At 36.1% G+C, this 24723-nt stretch overlaps 4 protein-coding genes across 5 annotated transcripts; 2 read left to right on the top strand and 2 right to left on the bottom strand.

The window, feature by feature from the left end:
* Window positions 1–247: 247 nt before the first annotated feature.
* On the bottom strand, window positions 248–8053 carry LOC140771622 (signal peptidase complex subunit 3B-like). Its single transcript, XM_073113178.1, has 6 exons — window positions 7766–8053; window positions 6247–6294; window positions 4807–4869; window positions 3659–3712; window positions 1312–1398; window positions 248–658 (listed from the first exon to the last, which is right to left on the bottom strand). Exons 1-6 carry the CDS (start codon window positions 7889–7891, stop codon window positions 533–535), a joined length of 504 nt encoding a protein of 167 aa, XP_072969279.1. The 5' UTR covers window positions 7892–8053; the 3' UTR covers window positions 248–532.
* Window positions 8054–10313: 2260 nt separating this feature from the next.
* On the bottom strand, window positions 10314–15140 carry LOC140771636 (PI-PLC X domain-containing protein At5g67130). The gene is made up of 8 exons (XM_073113203.1): window positions 14947–15140; window positions 14736–14858; window positions 14525–14662; window positions 14302–14400; window positions 13882–14185; window positions 11240–11463; window positions 11073–11159; window positions 10314–10548 (listed from the first exon to the last, which is right to left on the bottom strand). Exons 1-8 carry the CDS (start codon window positions 15034–15036, stop codon window positions 10369–10371), a joined length of 1245 nt encoding a protein of 414 aa, XP_072969304.1. The 5' UTR covers window positions 15037–15140; the 3' UTR covers window positions 10314–10368.
* A 1997-nt stretch (window positions 15141–17137) lies between these two features.
* On the top strand, window positions 17138–18789 carry LOC140772200 (uncharacterized). 2 transcript variants are annotated; one of them, XM_073114142.1, is made up of 3 exons: window positions 17139–17305; window positions 17382–17494; window positions 17576–18789. In XM_073114142.1, the coding sequence occupies exons 1-3, from the start codon at window positions 17268–17270 to the stop codon at window positions 18241–18243; spliced, it is 819 nt and encodes a 272-aa protein (XP_072970243.1). In that variant the 5' UTR covers window positions 17139–17267; the 3' UTR covers window positions 18244–18789. The 2 variants fall into 2 exon arrangements, with proteins under 2 accessions (XP_072970242.1, XP_072970243.1); XM_073114141.1 differs by having other exon boundaries at window positions 17138–17305; window positions 17382–18789.
* LOC140772201 (CBS domain-containing protein CBSX1, chloroplastic-like) lies at window positions 18682–24298 on the top strand. Its single transcript, XM_073114143.1, has 8 exons — window positions 18682–18880; window positions 19901–19988; window positions 20073–20137; window positions 21070–21118; window positions 22216–22268; window positions 23603–23718; window positions 23792–23849; window positions 23917–24298. The coding sequence occupies exons 1-8, from the start codon at window positions 18695–18697 to the stop codon at window positions 23980–23982; spliced, it is 681 nt and encodes a 226-aa protein (XP_072970244.1). The 5' UTR covers window positions 18682–18694; the 3' UTR covers window positions 23983–24298.
* Window positions 24299–24723: the final 425 nt, after the last annotated feature.

Raw genomic sequence — 24723 nt, forward strand, 5'->3', positions numbered from 1 at the left:
ATCCTTGGGCTTGACTCTAAACAGCTTGTGGACATCTTATGCAAACCAAATGATCCTCCTTGGTACATTGCTCAGTATGTATATGATTGTCCTAAACTTTTAGTGCTTTTTCTTTCTTTTTTTCTTTCTTTTTTTTGTGTGATTACAAAGTGGTACATTTATGTAGGAAGTGTGACATGGTAGCCAGCATAGAGCATGGAAAATATAACATGGTAGCTAACATAATTCGTTTGTCAGAAACTAGGTATAGGACAGAGGAAATAGGGACATGCCTTAAATAACAGATTGGTCAAAACCTCAACAAAAGTCCGTCTAACCAGATCTAATTGCCACCCATAGCTCAAAGCTAGTGAGTAGTGAGAGCCACTCAGCGCTGCTCAAAATAGTTCTTATATAGTGTACAGTAGAAAGTTTTAATTCAAAATCTTGGTCTCAGTTTGCACGGATTCAAGTATTGTGTAATTCTAAAGAACATGCTTGAGCTCCAGTTATTGGTTGAGAATTACACATTGCATGGAGACAGAAGACAATATTATCTGTACTCCTCTGGAAGACGATACCCAGTCATTACAATTTTATCAGAAAACATTTTGCCATTCTTGGGCATGATGTGCCAGTGCAGCGTCAAATTGAAGTCCTTGCCTCTTAGATTGCTTCCCTGTGATCAAAAGGAGGAAAAATTAAGTTCAAAGTAGTGCATCCAGACAACTAAGGCACAAGCAAATGCATACAAGAAGGTAAACAAGTCAAACTCTAAAACAGGGGAGTATGGATAAAGGAATTCAGTGAATCATGAAGTACAAATATATGCGATTCAATTGAGAAAACCATCTTACTAGAGAAAAACTTTAACCTGACTAATAAGCTGAGTAATTCTTTATTCGGATGGTAAGCAAGCATGTAATTGCTCTGCTTGTGTGTCCAAGTTCTTAAAACCCATCACATTCCATCAGTATAAATACCTATGGATATGTTCCAGACTGATGTCAAAAGCTAGATAAGTAATCATTTATTTCAGAAACAGGTCGAAGAATTTATTTGGCATCCTACTGCAGGATCAATTCATTCTCTTGATCCCAGATATTATAATTACCACAACTGTGTTCAAATCCTCCTGAACTATAATTTGCTTGATTGGATCAGGATCCACATGATTAAAGGTACAGCCATTTTTACTTGCTTTCCACAAAAATAATCAATTTTGTAACTCATAAAGTGCTTAATGTCCAGGAAAAGGTTCTTGCAGTACAAGAATTTATGTATGATAATTCAGACTAAATAGGTGATCACGGGAAGAAACTATTTGCTTGCCTGGTCAATGAAGCGATATTTATTGGTGGTGAGAATCTGAATGTTAGCATTCTCTTTTGATGGTATAATACCATCCCATAAAGAAACCTGTCATAACGAAACAAAAGCATAAAAAAGGATACAAGACATGCAATGGCAAAAGTAGAAACTGAAGAATGAAGATCAGAAATTTAACTTATATTGCCATTTCAAATTAGACACTTTCAAGGGCACATAGAATAAGAATCCACAGCCATGGATCAGATGTCTTCAGGAAGAAATTAAGTTTCCATACACTCTTTACTCTCTAAGGGCTCAGGTGCCTAATACAAGGCTCTAACAGTAGCAAACAATTAACACTGTTACATGATTATGACTGCATTTAGATGCGGCAGAAATTTAACAAGTATTACATGATTACGACTGCATTTAGATGCAGCAGAAATTTAACAAGTATAAACAACTGAACTAAAAGTACATTATAATCATAATCAACCCCATTTCTCAGAAGTAAAAAAGAAAACCTTCTTCAGGTCTTGCCAGCACACCTTCAGATGACATGGTCAAACTAAAAGATGCATATCTCCTTCTCTTGTGCAAGAATATTACTTTCCACATAAAACAGTGCTTGCTCGTTTCATGGATGCATCTTAATTATTTAGAGTGCCAATGACCACCATGTTTGTGCGGTCATCATATACAACTTACAGGGCTTAGACTTTAGTCATCACTAGAGGGGTAGATCATTCTCCTACTTCATGTAGGTGACATTATTATTAGTGTTGATTCATCGACAACTCTAAAAGCTCAAGCTAATAGCCAACAGTGGTTTATACTCTCAAACTTCCCCTCATGCTCAAGACATTTTTAATGGTTTGAGAAGAATTAACCAGGTAAGTCTGGTTGGGATTTAAACCGAGGAACCCTGCTATCATCTCCATGATATAAAGCACAGATGTGGATATGAGATATAGGGATACGGCATGGATATGTCAATAAATAAATAATATATTTTTAATCTATTATCAATCAATATAATATATGGCGAAAAAATAATAACATAAAAAAGCTACAAATTTAGTATCACATGCCTAAAACTTTAAAATATAACATTGTAAAATAAATTCATATGAAATTCAAAACATTAGTAAGACATTGAAATCTAATTCAAGTATTCATCTACAACTAATTTGGATATTTAAACAGCTTTCAAATTATATATTTAATTCATTATCAAATAAACAAAGCTAAAAGTATCATGAAGGAGTGGATGATCGTATATACATATAATGTATATGTTTTATATCATCTGTTAGCAAAAAAAAAGGATTGGATGATCAAAAATCCGTATCCCGCCATATTGGAGCTGTATCCCACCGTATCAAAGCTAAATCTTGTCGTCCTGGAAAACTAAAATTAATTTGTTCTAATTTGGATACTCTATCCCTATTCAATATGTACTGGGCCATATTGGGTATGGAAGGATAAACAAAGTATCCGTGCTAAATAGTCTCCAATGTTAACTCACCAACTCTAAAAAATTAAGCTATTAGAAAACAATGGTTTTTATCTTTTCATATTAAGAAAAGCAATAACTTTTATCTTTTCATATTCTAACAATTATGTTAATGATTGATTGCTATTAGATCTCTACAGAAGCACATCTGAGCATCATTCCTAATGAATAAACTCTAATATTGTTCCATTACATAATGGTATCAGAGTAGGAGATTATGAGTTCGAAATTCTACCAAGCCTACCTTGTCAAATAAATAAAGAAAATCTTCACCCATTCAAGTCAAGTGTCCACTCGATCCTATCAAAACTGACCCAAGCCCAAAAGTGATCGAAAATGTTAGAATAATCACTCAAGCTAAGCACGAGGTACTTGCTTAAGTCTATATATAGCTCGATGAAGACAACCGACATGAGACGCAGAAACAAATAAGCTAGATGGAGGCTGCACATTAACTGGTTTAGACAAATCACCATTAGGAAATGAATTACTAATAGGTGTTAAGACTTAAGATTCAGAAGAGCAATTCCAACTTTGATTTAGATCCTAAAATTTAGTATCAATAGTTTTAGTGGTTTTCAACAGTTTTGACCTAAATCCAACATTTCTATTAAAAGGAACAAGATAAGTGTGATAAGAGCACAGAACGACAGTCCCGACTAATGACACTCTAAGTCTCTAACCTATCCCTATCCAAGGTCACAGGGCTTGTTGAGCAACTGCTCTTCTTCTAGAATATGAAAGCAAGAGATAGTGTGCTCTCCAGAATTTATCAAGTGAAATTACGTCGAAGAGGAACTAAGGTTTCCTACAGTACTAGTAGTGGTTATAATGATAAATATAATGAAATACCTGATTTAGCACATTCTGAGTGGTCTCATATTCAGCCGCCAAAAAAACAAATACCTGTAATCATATATGACAACAGCTTGAGACAATAGTTGCAAAAACTGTAGTCATTTTCAACCAAAGAAAGCAAATCGTAAGAATCATACGTCCAAGTTAAGAAAGTCTAATTTCAAAAAATCTCAGGTAATGACTCAAAATCTGCAAGAATACATATCTAGGACATTGTGCCAATGTAAGCAAATCAACATTAGTTGCATTGTAGCTTCAAGATATGGTGACCATAGGGAACTAGAAATCGAAAACAGTGCAAAAAGTATTGTGCAACATCAGAAAAGAGAAACACCAAACGAGCAAGTTACATTGTAGATGGTGCAAAAGAGAAGTATTGTAGAAGTACATTTGAGTAAAGATAGATCAATAGAAAAAAATAATAATAAAGCATCTGTGATCTACTTAGAATGTTAGCAACTTAGCATTTAAACACCTCAAACACAATCACCAAGCAACTTCCAGAAATTTGGATAAATAAGGATGAAATAGTTCAAAGGATGCTTATGAAAAATCCATGTCAGAGCAGATTTAAATTAGAAAGAAGAATAAAAAAAATTGCCTTTATGCAATAGGCATCAAATTCTTCTCAATTACTTAACTCGTCAATTCTTTAACTCTTCTTTCTTGTCAAGCATCTAATCCTTTACGGCGGTTTAGATCAGATTAATTCATTGATAAGTCTATCCCCATTTTCATTCCTCCATGCATCCACACTAATGTCAGATTAGTATTTATCGCTTTTCCAGAAATATCTTGTTCATCACAATTGACATACTATATAATTATAGATGATCTACAGAGAAATGGAATTCTCATGGAAAAAAAATCCCACTTTTAAGGTTTGAGACAAATGTATAAGAAGTTGCCAAATTACAATAAGCTTTGTTATCTTTTATCAGCAAATTGCATTTCAAATTGGAACAATATATTATATATCAGTGCATGGCATAGCTAGAAATATCAAGGGTAGATTGTAACACAATATATAAATGCTGGCTAGTAGTAAAAGAAAAAATAATCCAACCACCACTCATTGTCTTCAGTCTCCACATATTGTAGAAAATATACACGAGGAACAAATATGATCTATAATTTTGCACCTGCTTAGTATTCCAAGTGAACAAAGAAGAAAGGTCTGCCGAGATGTTGAAAGTCAAGCTGACCTAAAAGAAAAAAAAAAGTGCAACACTTGAAGCATTAGAGTAAGTCAGATATCTCAGTCATACTATTTTTGAATCTTTCACAAATACACCAAAGTTGGGTAGATAACAATATCCCATCAGAATATGAGCAGATTAATTTGTCCCATTGTAATTATGCTCTTGGTATAAACACAATGTAAAGTAAACACTTAAATTGTTACAGGATAAATAACACGAAGGAAAAGAAATTAATAAGGTGCATAACTAAGTTCAGAGCTTTAACCCTGGAAATTAGAACTTCCAGAAAAATGAAATAAGGATCACAAAAATACTATTTACGACTAAAAGGAAATTCTGCCATTGTATATGAGAAAGAAATCAATCGTTTAACCAGCACAAGATATTTTTTATAATTTTAAACAGGACCCTCCAACATTTATCGTGCCTAAAGTGAAGAGTACTCCAGCTCCATCTATCCCTGCATCAGACATTATCTTATCCTCCTAGTCTAAAATCTATCCATGTATAGAAGAAATTCTGGAAGATAACTACTAGATGCATAAGCAATTAAGCATAAACTGTTGGCATAATAAAGATAAGCTTTCTGCTTGATTTTCCTATAAAAAGGTACAGTTACAAATAAGAACAGTCATTTCAGCTCATGCAGCTAGACAACTATGAGATTATCCCAATAGAGTAGGAAATAATCATAAATTGGTATCATGTGAACAAGCATGCATCCAATTATTCTTTAAATCATGAAAAATCATAACATCAGCTTCTAACTAGAAGAATGTTCTAGTGCACAAGTCTCCAGGCAATGCAGGATGGGGGCAAGATGAAACATTAAACAGTATTTTTCCCATTACCTGATAGGTGAATTATATGAAATGAGCCAGCAGTACCAACATGCTTAAGGCATGCCATAACCACCACACACTAGGTAATAAAACCCTCATTACTGAAGTTCATTACCACGTCACAGTCTGACATTCTATATATGCATTAACAGAAAGATAACATGTCGAAATGCATAAGCAAATGATTAAAAGGTCACTAGGACACCTTATCTACACAAAAGCAAGATATTCTCAGATATCTGTCATTATTCCAAGTACATCAAGACCAACTACAGAAAGGACCTGATTTGAAATACTAACTAGTTAATAACTTAATATTCAACCAACAAACACTATGGATATGCAATCTCATAATGATTGCTACCTAAACTTGCTAGGAGTTATGACAGCATAGTAATGCAAAATAGTAATGATAACAACCTTCGGAGGTTCGTGGAAAGAGAAGTATGAAATGTTAATGAATCATGCAACCCAACTAAAACAATGGATAGATATAATGATTCTTAAGATAGATGACACAACTGGCGCAGAAAATCACCTCATCATTCCCATGTGCTTGCTTGTGGAACCAATTTATCTTCAAGACCTGCAGTTGAATAAATTATTTGAATACACAAGCAGAATATCATATTAAATGATAAGTAACATTGAGTCAAGGTTTAAGTTTTGTCCTATTGAAATGATAAGGAAGAATATGTATCACATCAATTCAGGAGAACCCAGAGTTTATCATTATGCCAGAAAAACCATCTAAAAGTGGTTTAACTTAGAGTTGTAATTCATAAACATAATTAAGAAAGTTTCCTCCAACGATAATTTCCTTTTGCAATTACAACTAAAGCTTGAAACCAAAGGATAAAGAAAATATGTGGGTATCTTTTGAAGAGAAAGAAATACTTATATATAAGGAGAAGGGCGTTTTGTCCGTAAAAAATTTTAAATGGAGGGATCATTCCTCCATTCAATTTTTGAAATTTTTTGAACGCACTCTGTTAATTTGAACAAAAAAACTAACGGTCTCACTTTAATCGTGAGTACAAAGATTGGTTAAAAAAATTTAAAGTACAGAAGGGTAAAATGTATTTTAATATATAATTCTTCAATTAAGAAAATGCAAGTGCACAAATTCACTTATTGTGTGTGTATGTATGAGTTACGTATTCCACGTGTTATCATATCATTATTTTTCAAGTTTGATGTGTCAGCATATCCATATCATATTGTATGTATCCCATATTTGTATCCATGTTTCATAGAAGGCATGGGATCGGAGTGAACCATGAACTATTCAAGGGCCTAACATAGCTGACTTAATTCCTCAAAGATATCAAGGACATAAACTATAGACATACTTACAGTGACACAAACTAATTACATAAACTACAAACAACATGGTTGGTAGAACCGTAGAACCATAAATAATTACAACAACTTAAGTTTTTGACCTTAATTCTGCCAAAATATATCTGTCAACCATGGGAAACTATTATTTCCAAATAATTCCCAAAGAAAATTAAAAATAAAAAAAACACTGGGTCTTCTGAGAGTTCCTAACGTCATCTGTTCTGAAAATCATATCTGGCCTCACAAAACCTAAATTTTAATTTTATCTAGCAAGAAAAATAAATTGGTCATTTGCTCAGATGGTTCTCACTGAACATCTATTGTCCAAATTGTTCAGCTTTATTGTTGTTCATAAATATACTGCAGTTTAAGCCTGAAAAATTAGAGCATTTTATTCTTCTTACAGCCAAATTTTGTGTCGCAAAAAGATATCCGAAAGAAATATCATGCTAAAATAATGAGATAACATAAAACAATTATCTCAGATCCACCAACACCATACACACTAAGAACAAATCCCGCATTTGACATCGAGATGCACTAAAATTTCCTCGTAAGATACAAAAAGAGAAATATTGGCGCTAGAATCCACTCAAACGAGCATCCTTTGAGACGATTCCAGTTTCCAAAGGTCGATTGCGAAAATTAGAAAACGATTAGGTGTCAGACAATAGAAGGATAGAGGGGTATAAATAGCACGTTGCTAAGATTACTTTGATGTCGGCGGTAGGGGAGGGCACGTTGAAGTTGTCGGAGAGAGATGCGATGGCGCAGATCGCGGCTAGGATCGTCGCCGCGAACGTCACCACCGCGTTCGCGCGGTACCCGAACGAATGCATCGACGTTTATGTCTCTCTCTCTCTCTCTCTCTCTCTCTCTCTCTCTCTCTCTCTCTCTCTCTCTCTCTCTCTTCGTCGGAGATGTTTCGCTCGGCCGGGTTCGAAAAAGGAGCGGAGTTTTTGACCAAGCTCACCAAAACGTTATTTATCGAAATAAATCGCATTCCAAATCTGAAGCAGACAATCAGTTCTACTTTCATAAATTCAATATGTGTTTGTTAGACAAAATATCCAGGTGTTTAAAATAATACTGCTAAATAATTAAAATAATCATAATGCTAAGTTAAATTTAATAAAAAAATATGAACGTTCCACTTTAACACCTACTACTGTCGTGATCATGACCATGTCTATAAAATACAACATTTGTCTAAGCAGGCGTCCAAAGATTTGTTTGATAGAGATAACACCCTGAACTTATTCATTTTAATTAGGCGAAGCCAATATGAGCCCGGACACAAGCCCGAGGTGGTAATAGATACATGAATATTTAGTAAATTAGATATTAATAATATAAGTATATTCTTATCAAAGATTAACTAAAATATTTTCATAAAAAATTATTATATTTGAACACTGTTAGCACAGTGATCACCTCTACCTCTACTAGAGGCGGAAGAAAGACGGCCTACCCTTGACAAATGAGTAATTGGGCACTATTTTCTTTTTAATCCATGGCTCCACTGCTCCAAACCCTAATAAAGTCATAAAGATACGGAGCCCTCTATGTAAGCTGCCTTGATCGGTTTGCCTCAATCACAGTAACGTCGCTAAGATGATTCTTGTACGTACTGAGTTATGTGCTGTTCGAGTCCTTAAAAAGAATCTAGCTGGCCTTGCTATCTCTCGTACTCTTATTTGATTCACTTGTCTGAAGAAGGCTCGTTGTCTGTAGGACCAAAGACTTTTAAAGTTCCTAGAAACTCACATACTTTGGGATTTCCAAGGTGATCTTCGAGAAAGCGGCGGCGCCTGAACAAAGGTGATCTTATATGATGGGTTTGGGGTGGGGGCATGAGCAGCTCCCCAGAACCAAGAACAATGGTGATTTGACTCAAGATGTGAGGGGAGAATTCGCTTGAATCACTGTTTTGGTAGGAGTTATTTGGATCAAGTGCTAGACACATCCACTGTCTCATACTTTTATTAACTTTTTTATTGCTGCTTCTGTGCTCTTGGATTTCATAATCATCATTTGATGCAATCTCAAAACCTTGTTATTTGTTTTGTAATATTGTAATATATCATCGATCATTGGATTTACATAATATATATGCCAAATAATGACCCAGTTCATTCGGTTCAGAATTATAGAAGAAGTTGTATTACAATAGTCGCTTCAGTTCATTCGGCTCAGATGAGACTAGGGTCAAACTCTATCTTTTATTTCATTTTTTTAGGGAAAATATGTATGCAGTAAAATTCATTAACAGACCAACCCTATACAAATGAGTTTAAAATAAAGAAGAGGAAGAAGATTGAGTGACGACTCATTAACACAAGCATCATAATTGGTTATAATAAACATAACTATAAGTAAGCATATGCATAGTTCTACCTGAGGACATAGGCAAAGGAGGCGGCGGCTGGCGAATGAGGGTTTATTCTATCAAAGATTCTCGGGATGCTATATGAGTCTCATCTTTAAAAGGTCTCAGGAGATAAAAAAAAAATTTCATGATCATGGAGAACCTTTTATTACTGAAACGTGGTGAACTTTTAATTTGTAAACCAAGCTCAGGGAAGAAAGCCAAAATATTGCAAGCATGAAAATTTGCGATCCAATTACATAATCATGCAATTCCCAAATTTCTGGTAGAAAATTTATCACCAGCAGTAAAATTGAAAAAGGTTGATTGAATCCAGAAGTTATCCGAAAAAAGTTATGCATGCTGATAAAACTTAGCAGTTTGTATAAGCAGTAGAATTTCAGTAAAAATCCTACTCATATATTCTCAATTTTTGCCACTATAATTTAGCCTAATTTCCTGTCCTAATACTAACCATGATTTGAAAATGGTGTTTTTTTTATATTCTAAACTATGTTAACTCACCGACTACTGTTATAAAAGCTTTCGAAGAACAGTGATTTTTAAAATATTCTGACAATTAGATATACTATTTGAGAACACACATCACGATTCTTTTATAAACTATATTTTTGCTGGCTAGTAATGGAAGTGTTGTATGTCAACCTTTGGAATCCACCTCTCCTTCGCTGAAGGTTGAATTGAAGTTTAAATTCAGGAGGGTGACCAGGCCCTTAGTTTTGAAAAATCTTCATTGACTGTGAACCTTTAGAATCCACCTCTTACAGTCCATTTTGGTACATTTGACATCGCCGGCAAATTTAGTTTCAATTTACAATTTTTGCTCCTCTGCTGATTAATGTAGGATATACCTTAATGAAGAACAATCTGTCAACACAACCTCATGAATATATAAATGATATAGCGGTTACAATTGATGATCATCCACTATGACAGGCGTGCCACAATTATCAAAATATCAATCAGGATGAAAACCAAGAAACCAGAAAAGTGTAATTTCGAAGCAGATCCTTTAAATTGTATGTACCCTGAGTAAGTGTTTCCGGTGATTGCCGGAGTTTGAGTCGATGCTCCAGTGCTCTTGCAGACTCCCATTGGTGCTCCACCCTGCAAGATATCATAAATGGGAGCTTCAGATAGTCTTCCATGACTATAAAAAGAACAAAATCTTTTTATCATTTTCCTTTTCTTTTGCATGTCACTACCAGAGTATCAACATTTTATCAGTTGCAGAAAACTTCTGATATTTTTCATTTATGCAAATCAGCATCTCCATTTTTGGCCAACACTTAGTTTTTGAGAAATATTCAGTAATTTTAACTCTAATCCCCCTTTCTTCTCTCCCCTGAAATTGCAAAAGGAGCACCTGAATGGTATTATTGCGAAAAATATTCTTTAAGAATGAATAAGAGGTAGTTTTCTAAAATATACCTAAAAATTTAGTTGGTTATTAAGTGTATCAGAGAAGGAGGTTTTCTGCAACTAGGCTTCAATATGCAGAAAAAACTGTTTGTGTTCCATCTATTTTATTAAACACAAAGAAATATCAGAGATACAGAAAGATGAATTACTGACAAACAAATTGCAGAACATGTTTTTTTTTAATGTAGGGTAAATGAGTTCAGATGGACCTGGCAGGCAGTAATGCTGTTACAGCCACATAGGGCTAGCCCATTTATTCTGTCTTGGATATCAAAAACACCTCCACCATTGCTTCTCTGCAAAGTATCTCCTATAATCAGAAACTTTAATTTGCTTTAACAAGCATCATCTTCTCAGAGGTGCAAAGTAGAGTTACCATGTAAAAGTTTACTGCCAGAAAGTTGGGCATTCTGTTTCCAGCTGCTTTAAAGCAAGCCTCGACCATTTCAGCAAGTCCATTGGAATGCTCTTTGCAAGCTTCATTTTCAACGGGGATTGTGGGGAAGTAGTTTTGAAGAAATAAAGATGCATATCTTGATCTTAGAGCTTGTGACTCCTTCCTATTTGGACAAGATCCTGGTACAATCCCTGGATCTCCAGCTGCCAACATTGCATTGTTAGAATAAAAGCCACAAAAATTCCACTTTGAAATTAAAATGAGTGGAGGAACCTTAGAAAGAGAAATTGCGAAAGAATTTGAGAGAAAATGTGGGGCGAGAAGCATGGTACCCACAGTTGGTAATAAGTAAGATTATGCTGGTTAACCTACAAATTTCTAGATGCTCATATTACTCATTCCATGATTAGTTGATAGGCAAACTGGCATTCTATTTCACAGAAATAGTAGAACCATGATTTTCCAATGGAAAGTGGCAATTTACTCTTGTCCTGTAGTTCACTTCAAATTCTTAGTCCGCAGTATGTTCAGTCAAGTACGACTGATGGGCATAGAATACTAGCTCAAGTAGCTCAGATTAACTATTTTGATGTTAAATCCTAATAAGTCTGGGAGTTGGTCATTTTCCCATATGCTATGTTTTACCTGCATAATCTTCATTTCATTTTCAAATGATTTAGTGATATTCAGCAAATGGTGATGCCTTGTTCACCAGCAAGAAGACCTTTAGTAATTCACAACCAGATGGTACCAAGACAATCAGTACTGAATTAGATAAAAAAAAGGAAAGAAGAAAAAACTGCTTCTTGTTAGAATATAAAATATAAAGATGCTGAAAGTCAGCATCATAAATTAGCATGTACCTCCAAGGAGAACACTCAAGATGCAATAAATGGTGAGAAGTGGTTAGAAATTATTGACCAAGAATTAGAGGATTCCATCACATGATTCAAGCCCTATCCCACCTTTTTCTACCTTCTTCCCAGATATTGCTCTTTGGTACGACACCAACAGTTTGGATCTCAAGACTCTCTAGATGACAATCTTTAAAAGGACCATCCTGTTACATCAAGAATCTGAGATTGTCTTATCCTTCCAATGCAAAGATGTGCCATTCTCTTTCCATTTACAATCCATGAGTTGTAGTACAGACAAACACCTAAGATCTGTAGCATTAATATCTTTATTTGATGCCTCTTTCCTTATCTAGAACTTACTAGATTAAATCCCTAACAATCCAATGATTAAGTTTTTCCTGAATCAATTAATATCATGCCTTAGTAAGTATATAAATTTTAAGATCAATCTACTTGGCATGAAACCAAATTGATTTCAAGATACAATTGTTTCACATCTTAACTAGTGTTTGTTCTTTTCCAAGAATTTTGTAATATGACTCATAAATTTGATTTCTTGTGCAACTTTGTTTATCCCCTGTTCTTTTGCGTATCAGTAGATTCAGAATTAACTAATCTATCAGGATCTACATCTAAGTTTCATCTTTTCTAAAGCATTTCGAACTCCCAACTCCTATTTCACAAGATTGAATGTACCAAGAGGACCAACCGAGTTATAGGATCTCCCCAAAGCACAAAGTGTCTCCAACAACTCATGGTTCCTTCCTGGACATGATTCTGTTTTCTGTTCTTTCCATCCTGACCAAGCAAAGAGATCAGAAGTTCAACATCAAACATAAATTAATTCTCTATCAAGCTTGAAGTAACACAATTGGGTTGAAGAAGGCATCACACGAAATTGTTTCTCTTGAGCTTATGAGAGGTGGCACTGCCCAATTTCAACTCATTTTGCTGAAGTTCATGCCATCAATCAGAGAACTCAGATGATAGTCTTCAGAAGCAGTTTTTTTTGGTTCTAATGAAAGATAAAACAATTTCCTCCATTTGATTCTCCATTCTTTATCTGATGTACGACGATATAAATACATTTTGATTTGTTATGAACAAATCTGTTATCTGAGACGGATAGTACCAAATGTATAGATACTAACATGCAAATAACATCACCGTTCAAGAAAGAACATATCACTGGACTCTTGTTAGATGAAAATTTGGTTGCTTATTTAGTATACTTATGCTTCTTTTATGAACATGAAGGTGATTTCTTACGAACTGCCAAAAAGTATTATTCGAGATCAGCATAAATGGGATCATATCTGACAGAAGAATATAGTTAACTTTTAAAGGTTCTTAGTACAAGCCATAACACCCAAAAACCAAGCATATTGTCAACGCTACCAAATATTTAAGTATTTTGTCTAATCACGTCTTTTTCACAAAGAGATTATTTCTCCAAACAATCTGAACAGATTAATCTAAATTTTATCTTGCCTTTCAAAGTCCTACCATCATTTTACTTAAATTTGTTGAAGCAATCATACACTCTCAAGTGTGTTGTTTCAGAACTTATTTTGCAAACCCATGAATGTAGATATAGCAAAAAGACCCCTTCTCACAGTATGAGACACTTCTATTCCACCCCATTATTGGGGTAATTCTTGGTCAATTATGTAATATCTAAAGATTGTGCTTTTGTAGGTTACTTAAGTAAAAAGTAGGTTTCGAAATTTGGCCAACTTATTTAGCAAGATTTTAAGGACTTACACTCATTCTCCAACAAGTACCTCCATTGGTAAGCAATTCCTTCAGTAGCTTCTTTTGAAGAATCCGAAGTAAAAACCAGCAATCGATGGTTCTTTGCCACCATATCCGTCACACTTGGCCAATCCTTGCCATTAGTCGGCATTTCTGAGGTTGGATACCAAAACTTCACCAAGTCTGCATTAGTAAAAAGCTTGCTCAAACCCATGGGAGCACGGACATAATCTTCAATGAATATGGTCACGATCTCCGTCGGATTCTCCGACAGAAATGACTCCACCTCCTTCAGAGTGTTGATTGCTGGTTCCTAACATCACATGGACTAAAACCCTTTAATGGAGCTCTGCTCTTGTTGCTCATTTCTACAACATATTAGGCAAGTAGGTAAAAGAAAAAGACAAAAAGATTTGAACTTTAACTTACAAATGCAGTAAAATTATAGCATTGACCCTGAAATGAGTGGCAAAGCCAGACATCTCCATCAAAGTCATACATATCCAGCATTAATCCCCTCACACCATTCTACAATTTGCACCAAGAACACAAAAAGGACACAAATTAAGTAACAATTCAGCCAGGAAAACAAGAACCCAAATCCCAAAACTCCAAGTTACAAGTGCAAACAAAAGGATCGCGGAGTAATTACCCTCAATTGGTTAGTAACAGTGTCTTCCTGGTTGTAGAAGGTGACTCTCTGCACACCGGTGGAAGACGGCTCATTGACAATGGAGAAGGAGTTGTGGGTCACCAGCCAGGTGTATCTGTTAAAGGGCAACCCCTTCACCTGCACCAAAAGAATTAGAGAGAGAAAGAAAAATCTAGAGAGAGAGAGAGAGGGGAAAGGAGAAGTGGGCTACAATGGACGTGGGTTCCACAGCCTGGGCACGGATGCAGGAAGGCTTAGTCATGCCGGAAGCCGAACAAGTGCCGCAATAGAGGCCTCCGGCGCAGTCGTCGGCCGACGAGCACGAGTCCGAGAGCTACAAAGGTGCAAACTTTACAAAGCTCAGATCAAGTACTAGCTCACAAAGATAGAAAGAGTGATAACGAAGAGAGGAGGACAGAGACCTGGCAGCTGTGGGAAGAGCAGGAAGATGTGGGAGAAGGGAAGAGGAGTAAGCTGGAGAGGAGGACGGAGAGGAGATGGGATGCCATCATTAGTGCTGCTTTCTTCTTTCTTCTTTGATGCTGCTTGCTTGCTTACTACCTACTACTCCAAAGACCGGTGTTTGGAGAGGAGAGAGAGAGAGAGAGAGAGAGAGAGAGAGAGAGAGAGAGAGATTGCTTTTGCTTTATTGATCTTTTTTGCTTTTATCGGTTCAATTTGGAGTTCTATGACCAAACTAGCCCTCCCAAATCTTTTCACATAGTACGCTTCAAAATTTAGATAAGAATCTAAGTTTTATTCCGTAAGAATTCAGCTCAGTAATGAGCGTGAAAAAAAAATGATGACCGACTTCAAATAGTAAATAAAAAATTATTTTCGGTAGAAATTTTTTTTCATTATCAAGAAGGTTATGAATTCAATTCTAATCTCAAATAATATTATGGAGAAATTACCTAGTAGCCTGGCTTAACGACTCAACTCAGTTGATGACTCGACAGCATGACAATTTAGAACAGATCTTGATAATATTTAATTTAAAATAATTATTAAACGATGTACATAACTTAAAATTTAGATAATAAAAAAATTATTCAATTTACTGACTTTTGCAAATAAGGGAGGAAGAGGACAAGGAGTTAGTGGGAAGAGTCTAGAGTGAAAAGGAAATGGGATTTTATTATATAGTTGGGAGTTGGGGAGAGAGAGAGTTGATGGGAAGATAAATATTCCTTTCAGTTTATATTTGATGCAATTATAGGGGTGGCAATTATTTAGATTTACATGAGTTATTCAAATTATAAACAAATTGTTTGAGTCATAAATTAGCTCATTTGATCATTAACAGATTATTTTGGTCATAAATAGAATTACCGAGTTACAAACGATTTGACACAACTTAACTTAATCAATTTAAACGGGTTGAGTTTGAACTAAACGGATTGAAAGTGTGGAATACTCAAATTAGGGAAGTTATCTTAAATCCATGAGTTCTTTGACCAAACTAGCCCTCTTTCAAAAATGAGTCTGTGTGACTATAGTCACATGCATAAAACCTTGGTAACTTCATCATCTTACCTAAGTAAAACACTCAAGAGTTAGTGTTTTATTAAAAATAAATAAATAAAAGTGAAGCTACAGTGTTTTTTGTGATTTTGAGCCAATTGGCTTGGGGGAATTATTAACTCTAACTTATAGATTTTTTATTTATCTTTACGATAACATATTTTATGACTAAAATAAATAATGAGTTACGGCATTACAATTTTTTTCTTTATATTTTTATTCATATCTTTCTCATTTGAGGTTCAATTAAGCTTTGATAATAATTAAATTTGCTTTTATTTCATTTTCATAATAACATATTATTTATTCAAAATAAATTATTAATTATAAAATTATAATCTGTGAAAGTGAGTAGTTTAGCATCTTAATAAGATGTTAAATGGTTTAGTGTCTTTAATAATAAAATACTTAACTGTTCAATATTTTATGTGTATTATTTATTCCTAATAAAATGCTGAATTTTTTGGTATTTTCTTTAATAAAAATACTGATGTATTACTTGTGGTTATATTGAAATAGACTCTTTTTTAATATTAAATTTGAGGTATAATTTAGTTTGATAAATAAAATTTAAATTAGGTCTATGTCTGGTCAAAAGCTCTAAATCCATTTAAACTTATGTAGCTGTATCTGATGTGGCATGTGAGACAGCTAGTATCAACAACAATTAAGGGGCCTTGTTTTTTTAGTAATAATATTAGTTAAGTCCACAGGTGTTATTAATATTTGATAAGCTCCCAATTCTATTACTTTTGTAGTAGTTGTGCACTTAGATTTTCCTCTTCCATATTAGGCCATGAGCTTGTAATATGATAGTGTGGGAAATTTAGTAAGTAGATGTCACAGTAGGTAATCCAATTAATACTCAATTGTGGACAGATAGACTCATAGAAGGCATTAAGTTCTCCCAGTATCAGGTGACTTCTAATAATCCGACACAGATCATATTAAATGTATTAAAAAATTTAAAATTAGTTTTTAATTAAACGGTTACAAATAATTTTTAGATAGACGATGAAATCTTTAAATGGATGTTTGGGCTGGCTCTATTCCAGTCCGAGCCCATTCATCTTCTCCCTCTCTTCTCTCTCACTATGTATAAATAAACACCCCTTGCGCTCCCTGCTCCTCCCTCTCTCGCCATTATCGAGCTCTTAAATTTCCAATTCCCACGTCTATCTCTCTCTCTCTCTCTCTCTAGGTTGCGGTGAACTCCAAGATGCGTATCAAGAAGACGCCCAAATCCCAGCTCCTCATGTACTCTTCTCTCTCTCTCTCTTTTCCCCCACTAAGGAGGCACTAATGGCATTCTTGAATCCTATTTTAATTCCAGAAAATCCGACGAGGAAGACAACCGCCAACTCCGACCCAAGAACAAGCCCCACCACCTCGTTGAGCCCATCACCTGCTTCTCCTTCCTCAAGCTCTACGACTGCTCCAAACCCAGTAATGACCCATCTCCCCACCATCATTTTCCTCTTTCTAGCTCCCTAAACGCTAAACTTTCTTGGTCGTCTTGGTTCCTAGCTCCGGCAGATTCCCCCGCCGGCGATCGGTGGCGCGCTGCTCAGCGCGCGAGTGCCCTCCGCCTCGAGCGCCGCCTCCGCGCCCGCTTCGCCCTCGACGACCTCGTCGACGCCGAGCTCGCCCGCCTCCGCCTCCACTACCACCACCACCGCCACGGCAAACCCTCCTCATCTCCCCGCGAGGTCTCCCGCCTCTTGTTCCCCCCTTGGAACCCTCCCCTGTTCAACGCCGCCCTCTCCTGGCTCGGCGACTGGCGCCCCTCCACCATCCTCGCCCTCATTCCCTCCCTCGCCGCCGCCTCCCCCTCCTCCTCCGCCCTCACCAATCTCTCGCCGAGGGCACACCGCTCGATCTCTGAGGCGGTGAAGAGGCTGAGAGCCCACGAGGCGGTGATCGAATCGGAGGTGGGGAAGTACCAGGCGAGGTGCGCGGTGAGGATGGGATCGAAGGAGGAGGTCATGAAGGAGATGGGGAAGATGGAGACGGTGGTGAGGAGGGCGAACGGATTGAGGTACCGGGCATTGGAGGTGGCGGTGAACGATGTGCTCGAACGGACCCAGGCCGCGGAGTTCTTGGCCGCCTTCGCCGGCGTAGAGGTGATCCTGCACCGAACGGCGGAGAGGTGGAGGGCTCGAGTTGGGCCATTGGCCATTACGATCGCGAATTGAGACCGTTCTTGTGTCGTCGTTTAGTTTGTTCTTTTCCGCGGTCATGCTGGGATGAAGGAATTTGTCGAATAAGATTGATTACAACATGATACATGTAATATTTTCCATAGATGGGCGAGTGATTTTAGTTTGAGTTTTAACCGTTACTTAACTGTAGAAATTAACTTAAAAAAGGTAGGATATTTATCTGTAGATCGACCAAAATTTCTGGTCCATAGCGTAAATATCTTTGTCGAGATTTCACACACGGTTTTCTGAAACCAGAATTTCTCATAGCTTTCGTATGTCCCACAGCCCAGAGGACGAGATATACCTCTCTCTCTTTTTATCTCCTTATTAACGCCGGTACGTCTCGTCTTCTCCAAACAAGAAAAATCCCATCGCCCTTTTTAAAAAGGGGGGGGGGGAGAGAGAGAGAGAGAGAGAGTTAGAGGTAGAGAGAGAGGTTTTAATGGATTCCCTTTTCCTATCAGACGCCGTTCTAACTCTCCTCCCTAAACCCTCTCTCCCTCGCCTCCCCCGTCGCGGCCCCGTCTCGTCTCCTCCCGCACTTACCCCCCGCCGTTTGGTTCCGGTCACCTTCCGGAGTCCTCGAGCTGTGGCTAGAAATGGAGCTCTGACGGCTAACTCAACGACGGTGAGTTCGCCTTTGTAATCCTCTCGTTGCACCACTTTGTAGCTGTAGTTTACTTCTTGATTCGTCCTCCCCTTGGCATAAATTTTCCATCTCGGGCCCTTTGGAGTGCCCAAGTTCGAGAAAAGTTATCACGGTTCGTAAATTGGTTCCTGTAAGTTGTCTTTCTTTGATCTTCTCTGGAATTGGATTGCAAAGAATTAAAGGACTACTGGGATGGATGATCTCAAAATTGGGTCCCATGAATTAATCATTAGGTATTCTGCTGCTTCAGAAGATATTGCTTGTTATTCCCAGTCTTTTTCGGTAACAAATTTGGCATACCTACTTTCTGATGCACTGTTATGATGCTGCTGCGTATAAAAAAACTCAATTTTCAAGGATAGGCCAGTATAATGTGTTAGAATCTACTTGCCTTAAGTAAAAGTGCTATCGGAAAGCATCTTATCGAATTTAAGACCCAAACTTTTCCTTACATATGGTCATAAATAGTTAAATGCAGCAAGTTACCAATGAAAATAGGAGGTGAACGTGTTATTTATTAATTAGAGAAATATTATAGTGTCATCGTATTGTAGAAGTTGGTTAGATTATTAGTAGATGGCAGTGCTGTCCACTATGAATTATAACTTATAGGGACAGTATAATACCAAATTCTTATCTATGATATTCTGGCATGGAATGTGTAAAATTAAGGATGCATAGATTTTTCATGGCATCAAGTAAGGGATTATGGTGAGACATCGTTCTGAAGTAGATAGTTTATCCTAATTGATGATCCGCATTATATTATGGTAAAAGTATGAATAATTTATACATCCTTAATTTTCTTGTCCATTCTCCATGCATGCATAAATGTACAAGATGATGATCTTTGTAGTTTTAAATACATAACTGGTGATACTTTGACAAGTAATTCTTTTATCCTCTTTTCTTTGCATACAAATGCATAATATTGTTAAATGCTTCTTGATAAATTTTAAGTTTAAGTTCTTTGGATGCTAATGGTTATTTGTTTCACAGTCAAGTAATGGTGTTTACACTGTTGGTGATTTTATGACTAAAAAGGAAGATCTACATGTAGTAAAGCCAACAACTTCAGTTGACGAAGGTTCTTATTCGACTCTACATTTTGTCTTGTTGTTTTTCGATTTTATCTTGATGCTCATTGATGATTTTACCATATTGTCAACAGCATTGGAGATGCTCGTGGAGAACAGAATTACTGGCTTTCCTGTGATTGATGATGATTGGAGATTGGTGTGTATACTTTCTCTTGGCCAAGTATTTATTTCTTTGTCTTCTTGAATTTCTTGCATGCTTGTTTGAGCTACTAGTTTGTTCGACATTGCCATTTTATTTATCAGGAATTTTTTTGATGTCATGCTGGAGCTATCAGAATGGTTTTGAATGCCTACAACTTAATGGACAGTAGCATGATAGTATTTGTAGTCATCGAAAATAAAAAGAGGCAACCATCCAAATATAGGATCAGGCTGGATATTTGTTCTGTGTTTCTTGATATTGCAGGGCTATAGAAATAGAATTGCTTGGAGGAATAAAGGGATAATAAAGTTCCAGAGATAAAGAGAGTAAAGGTAGAGAGAGACAGGGAGAGAGTATAGACCAGCAGTAGCAGCAAAATAAGGCTATATATATATATATATATATATTTCGACCTACTAATAGCCTTTTACAAAGGCAACTTCCTGTGAATGAAAGTAACTAGACTCCTAATACGACAGTGTACACTAGAGATGTAAGTCATCTAAACTTGGACTGTTTTAAATGTAAATAAGAGATGTAACCTATACAAATCTTGATTATCTTAAACATCTAGTTTCATTGAATAACTAGCACTTATCTTTATTTATCTGAATCCTGCTGGGACTTAAATGATAGTAGCATCTACATGCACATAGTGGACTTCAGAAAGGACTGGTATATTAATTGTACGGACCGCTAAAATACTCCTTCTAAACTGCTATCTTACTGCTAGAGTTCCGCTACCAAAGATAGGAACGATGGCTTAATATTCTTAAAAGAAATATTACCAGACCACAGATTTATCACCCTAAATAAAATATTCTTGTTTCGATCTGTTTTACATTGTTACTGATGTTTCATATTTTATTATATTAACTCCATGTCGTGCTATAATTTAATTACTAACAATTCCATCTCTCCCACAGGTTGGTGTAGTTTCAGATTATGATTTGTTAGCATTGGACTCTATATCAGGTTTTCATCCCATCATCATTGGCTTTTTTGTTTAATGGCTTCTCTTGTATCTAACTCTCGTTTGGTGGTTCTTGTAAGTATTACATACAATCATATACATGTTTCTGTAACTCTGAAAATGATCAATAGCGACCCCTTTAAATCTTGATCAGTCCATGAATCTTCATCCTCTCTGTTGTTTCAATTAATTTGTACTGTAGTTACTACTGCTGATTGAACTGGAACTTATTGCTTCTTACTTTGACACTTCTTTCTTTCTTGTTCCTCCTGTATATCAGATCATTTGGGAACAAATGTTGTCTAAGAGAGAAAATTGCATGCCAATTTCTTCTTTTTTCTGTAAACTGCCTTTATTTTTCTCAAGCATATGGAGTTGAATACCATATAATTGTAAGAGTTCCTTTATTTCACTCCACTGGAGTGAATTGATACTAAATAATTTGATTATTTTATATTTATATGGACATTGCATATGCATATAGTTTTATATATGTAAGTTTAAGGTATTTATCACACAAACACACTTTATATATACATAATATCAATAAACTTTATTTGGCTAAATTGTGTAGAATGCTAGGAAGCAGGAATGTATATAGTGGGAACAAATTTTCTAATTGGTATCCAAGCAAGTATATATCTTTGTCTATTTGCTCAACCTTCCATCAGGGCACTTGCTTGTATCTAATATATGTTGGAGTTCTCAAGGTTTCCTGCAATGCATGTTTGCCCATAATTCTGAATTTTCCCATGGGGGAACCTCCTAAAGGAAATTACGCTAAGTCAGCCAGTCTTTCTCTTTGAAAAATCGTGTAACGATGTTTGTCCTGTATTTATGAGAAGATGAGATCCAGTAATGTTCCTTGACTTCCCAAAATATGATAAGATATAGAATAAGACAACTACTTTTGTCATATATATATTTGAATGTAGCCATGCCATCACGATTTTACTTAGTGTTTCTTTTTACTTGTATTCTTGAAGACGTGCATGCTTTCTTTCTGTGGATTGTAGAAGTAAATTGTGACAGGTTGACTGCTGACCTATGGCATCATTCTGATAATTCTAAATATCTTGTACATCTTTTTGGTGTGCAGGAAATGGAAGAACTGATACAAGCATGTTTCCAGAGGTTGATAGTACATGGAAAGTATGTAAGGGGGTTTATTTTTGCCATTGACTTATGATATAAAGTTGATTACTGCATCTTAAATTTTGAATTGTCATTTAAGTTCCAAGAGTGATTTTACCTATTGCCAGAACATGGAGTAGAAATTTTACACAAATAATGAACATTTCCTGTGTCATCTAAGTATTTTATGCAATTTTGAGTGCAAGAGAAATTTCTGGAACTATAGGAGAGCTTCCATCCAAAACCTTTAAACAAAATCTAGGATTTTCCCATCCAGAATTATTCCTTTTCCTTGCCAAATCACAAATATGATCTCACTTCCATATGATACTGCATAGAACACTGGTAGCAGGTGCTTATGGGTGAGGCATGACACCAGGAAGTTTTATTTGTTGGCAATTAGGATAGATTCAGATCAGGCTCTCTTTTGGCTTGAACAGTGGAGGTTGATTCAATGGTTCAACCAACTATTTGATACTTAAAACTAACACCATCTAAGGGTGCATTGTTTTATCTCCTGCCAAGGGAATGAGACATGCTCATGGTTAACCCCTTGCCTTCAGCATTAATGATAAATATCAAGATGGTAGAAGTTAAAAGCAAGGCTCAGTACAGGATATTAACATAATATCTGTAACTTGTCAGACTAACATAGGTCACATTAGCTACAAAAGAAAAGGATATGAAGGCAACTACTTGATTGAAATGCTGCCATAAGTCTATGATTCAGTGGGATTCAATTTAAGTGCTCATTTGCAAACTTTTTGACTTGAGAATTTCCCAACATGCATCGCTGTTTTTATGGTTGCTGTTTCTTGAACCCTAAATTTAACATTTTAAAGTATTTTTATATGGTCAAAGAGGGAATTGATAGTGCCGTGGAAGTATGGGACACTCATATGTGCAGGTGGCAGAGAAATAGAAGTCTAGGTCATTTAGGAAAAGATCCAAAAAAGTATATCTCAATCAACAATGTAATGAATTATAAATATCGACCAACTAGGCGACCTAAATAATAAAACAGTGAAAACACAGTGATTCCGAAAGCCGATGTGAACTTGGCAAGTCTAGGCAGCTGTGCCTAGGTACCAAAATCACTGACTGCTATTAAATAGAGGTGAATTTGTGTTTCTTGAACATCTTGGAACATTCACATTAGTGATTTGGATGCTCTTTGTTATGCATGTTCAAATGTTTTTGGAATAGTGGTGATTGACTGAGAGATGGTATAATGTTTGTAATTCAGTTATCTTTTTTTTTTTTTATGTCCTCATGTAAGCTACAAATTCCATTCTATATAAAAACTTATATATGGTGCATGTGCTGATATTTGTTTGATTTGACTGTCACAGACATTCAATGCGATCCAGAAACTGTTGAGTAAAACCAATGGCAAAGTCATAGGCGATGTGATGACGCCTGCACCTCTTGTTGTTCGTGAAACAACCAACCTTGAGGATGCTGCAAGGTACTTTTGACGTGATGTATGATATATATTTCTAACATGATTTACATGCTAGTTATGAGACCTTCCTTCACAGGTTATTACTTGAAACAAAATACCGCAGATTTCCGGTTGTTGACAGTGCCGGTAGATTGGTAAGCTAAATTGTCTTTCTACTCCACTTCGCTAGTTCTATCTGCTAACAGGTTTCCTGCATTTAAGGTTGGAATCATTACAAGGGGAAATGTGGTGAGAGCAGCTCTCCATATAAAGCACGAAAATGAATAAGCGACTGTCCGTTTGAGAAGTATAAATGGGAATGGATGATTTCTCACATAAGAAAGGGGATCAAGTTAAATTGTGCAGTCACAGTGGGCAGGATATGTTGGAAAGATCTATTGATTACATTTTAATCACGTGCGAGTTCTGCTGCAAATTGTAAACTGTGGCAGATAGACAACTCGCTGACATTGTAGAATTATAGGTGCTTGGTTTTATGTGTATGTTCCTAACATTTTTAGTATCCTCTTTCCGATGATTGTGATAAAACTCATTGTAAGTGAGCACTTTGAAAACTATTTGTCTGAAGTGATTTTTGTGTTCATTGACTTGGAGGATAGAATGTGATCATAGCATGTATCATTCTGCTCTTTTTCAGAGTTACTGTACTAATTCATTTCCATCCTTATTGAGTGAACTAATACTATAGTGTATGACATCTTGTTGTTTTAACATAGAGTTTACTAATATTGTAGCATTTGGAAATAATGGGCTTCTATTTGAACTGAGAAGGATGTATATGCAACTGGTGACATTGATTTTACTATAAATGCAGCTCTCAGGCCATTGAGATCTTCCTTCTACCTCATCTGGTGAACAAATCTGCAAATGGCAAAATATCAGAGCCCTCGTAATAAGGTTAAAGGAGAAATTGTATTTTACCCTCCTATAATTTGGCACCATTATGGCTTATCCTTCTGTTAAGCACTTAAACTTTTTATTTCGTTTAGACTAAATTGTAGTTATTAG

This window comes from Typha angustifolia, chromosome 12 (assembly GCF_048772165.1).
Source record: "Typha angustifolia cultivar Huaian chromosome 12, ASM4877216v1, whole genome shotgun sequence".
Taxonomy (NCBI): domain Eukaryota; kingdom Viridiplantae; phylum Streptophyta; class Magnoliopsida; order Poales; family Typhaceae; genus Typha; species Typha angustifolia.

Coding starts and splice junctions, on each gene's coding strand:
- LOC140771622 (XM_073113178.1), bottom strand. CDS start 7,891: ATGCATTCGTTCGGGTACCGCGCGAACGCGGTGGTGACGTTCGCGGCG. Junction 3,713..4,806: donor TCACTTGGAATACTAAGCAG/GTGCAAAATTAT, acceptor ATATGATTACAG/GTATTTGTTTTTTTGGCGGC. Junction 1,399..3,658: donor CTCAGAATGTGCTAAATCAG/GTATTTCATTAT, acceptor TCGTTATGACAG/GTTTCTTTATGGGATGGTAT.
- LOC140772200 (XM_073114141.1), top strand. CDS start 17,268: ATGCGTATCAAGAAGACGCCCAAATCCCAGCTCCTCAT. Junction 17,306..17,381: donor CCCAAATCCCAGCTCCTCAT/GTACTCTTCTCT, acceptor TTTTAATTCCAG/AAAATCCGACGAGGAAGACA.
- LOC140772201 (XM_073114143.1), top strand. CDS start 18,695: ATGGATTCCCTTTTCCTATCAGACGCCGTTCTAACTCTCCTCCCTAAA. Junction 20,138..21,069: donor TTGATGATGATTGGAGATTG/GTGTGTATACTT, acceptor TCTCTCCCACAG/GTTGGTGTAGTTTCAGATTA. Junction 22,269..23,602: donor AGGTTGATAGTACATGGAAA/GTATGTAAGGGG, acceptor TGACTGTCACAG/ACATTCAATGCGATCCAGAA.
- LOC140771636 (XM_073113203.1), bottom strand. CDS start 15,036: ATGATGGCATCCCATCTCCTCTCCGTCCTCCTCTCCAGCTTACTCCTC. Junction 11,464..13,881: donor GTACTTGTTGGAGAATGAGT/GTAAGTCCTTAA, acceptor CAATGTTGGCAG/CTGGAGATCCAGGGATTGTA. Junction 11,160..11,239: donor TGGCAGTAAACTTTTACATG/GTAACTCTACTT, acceptor GATACTTTGCAG/AGAAGCAATGGTGGAGGTGT.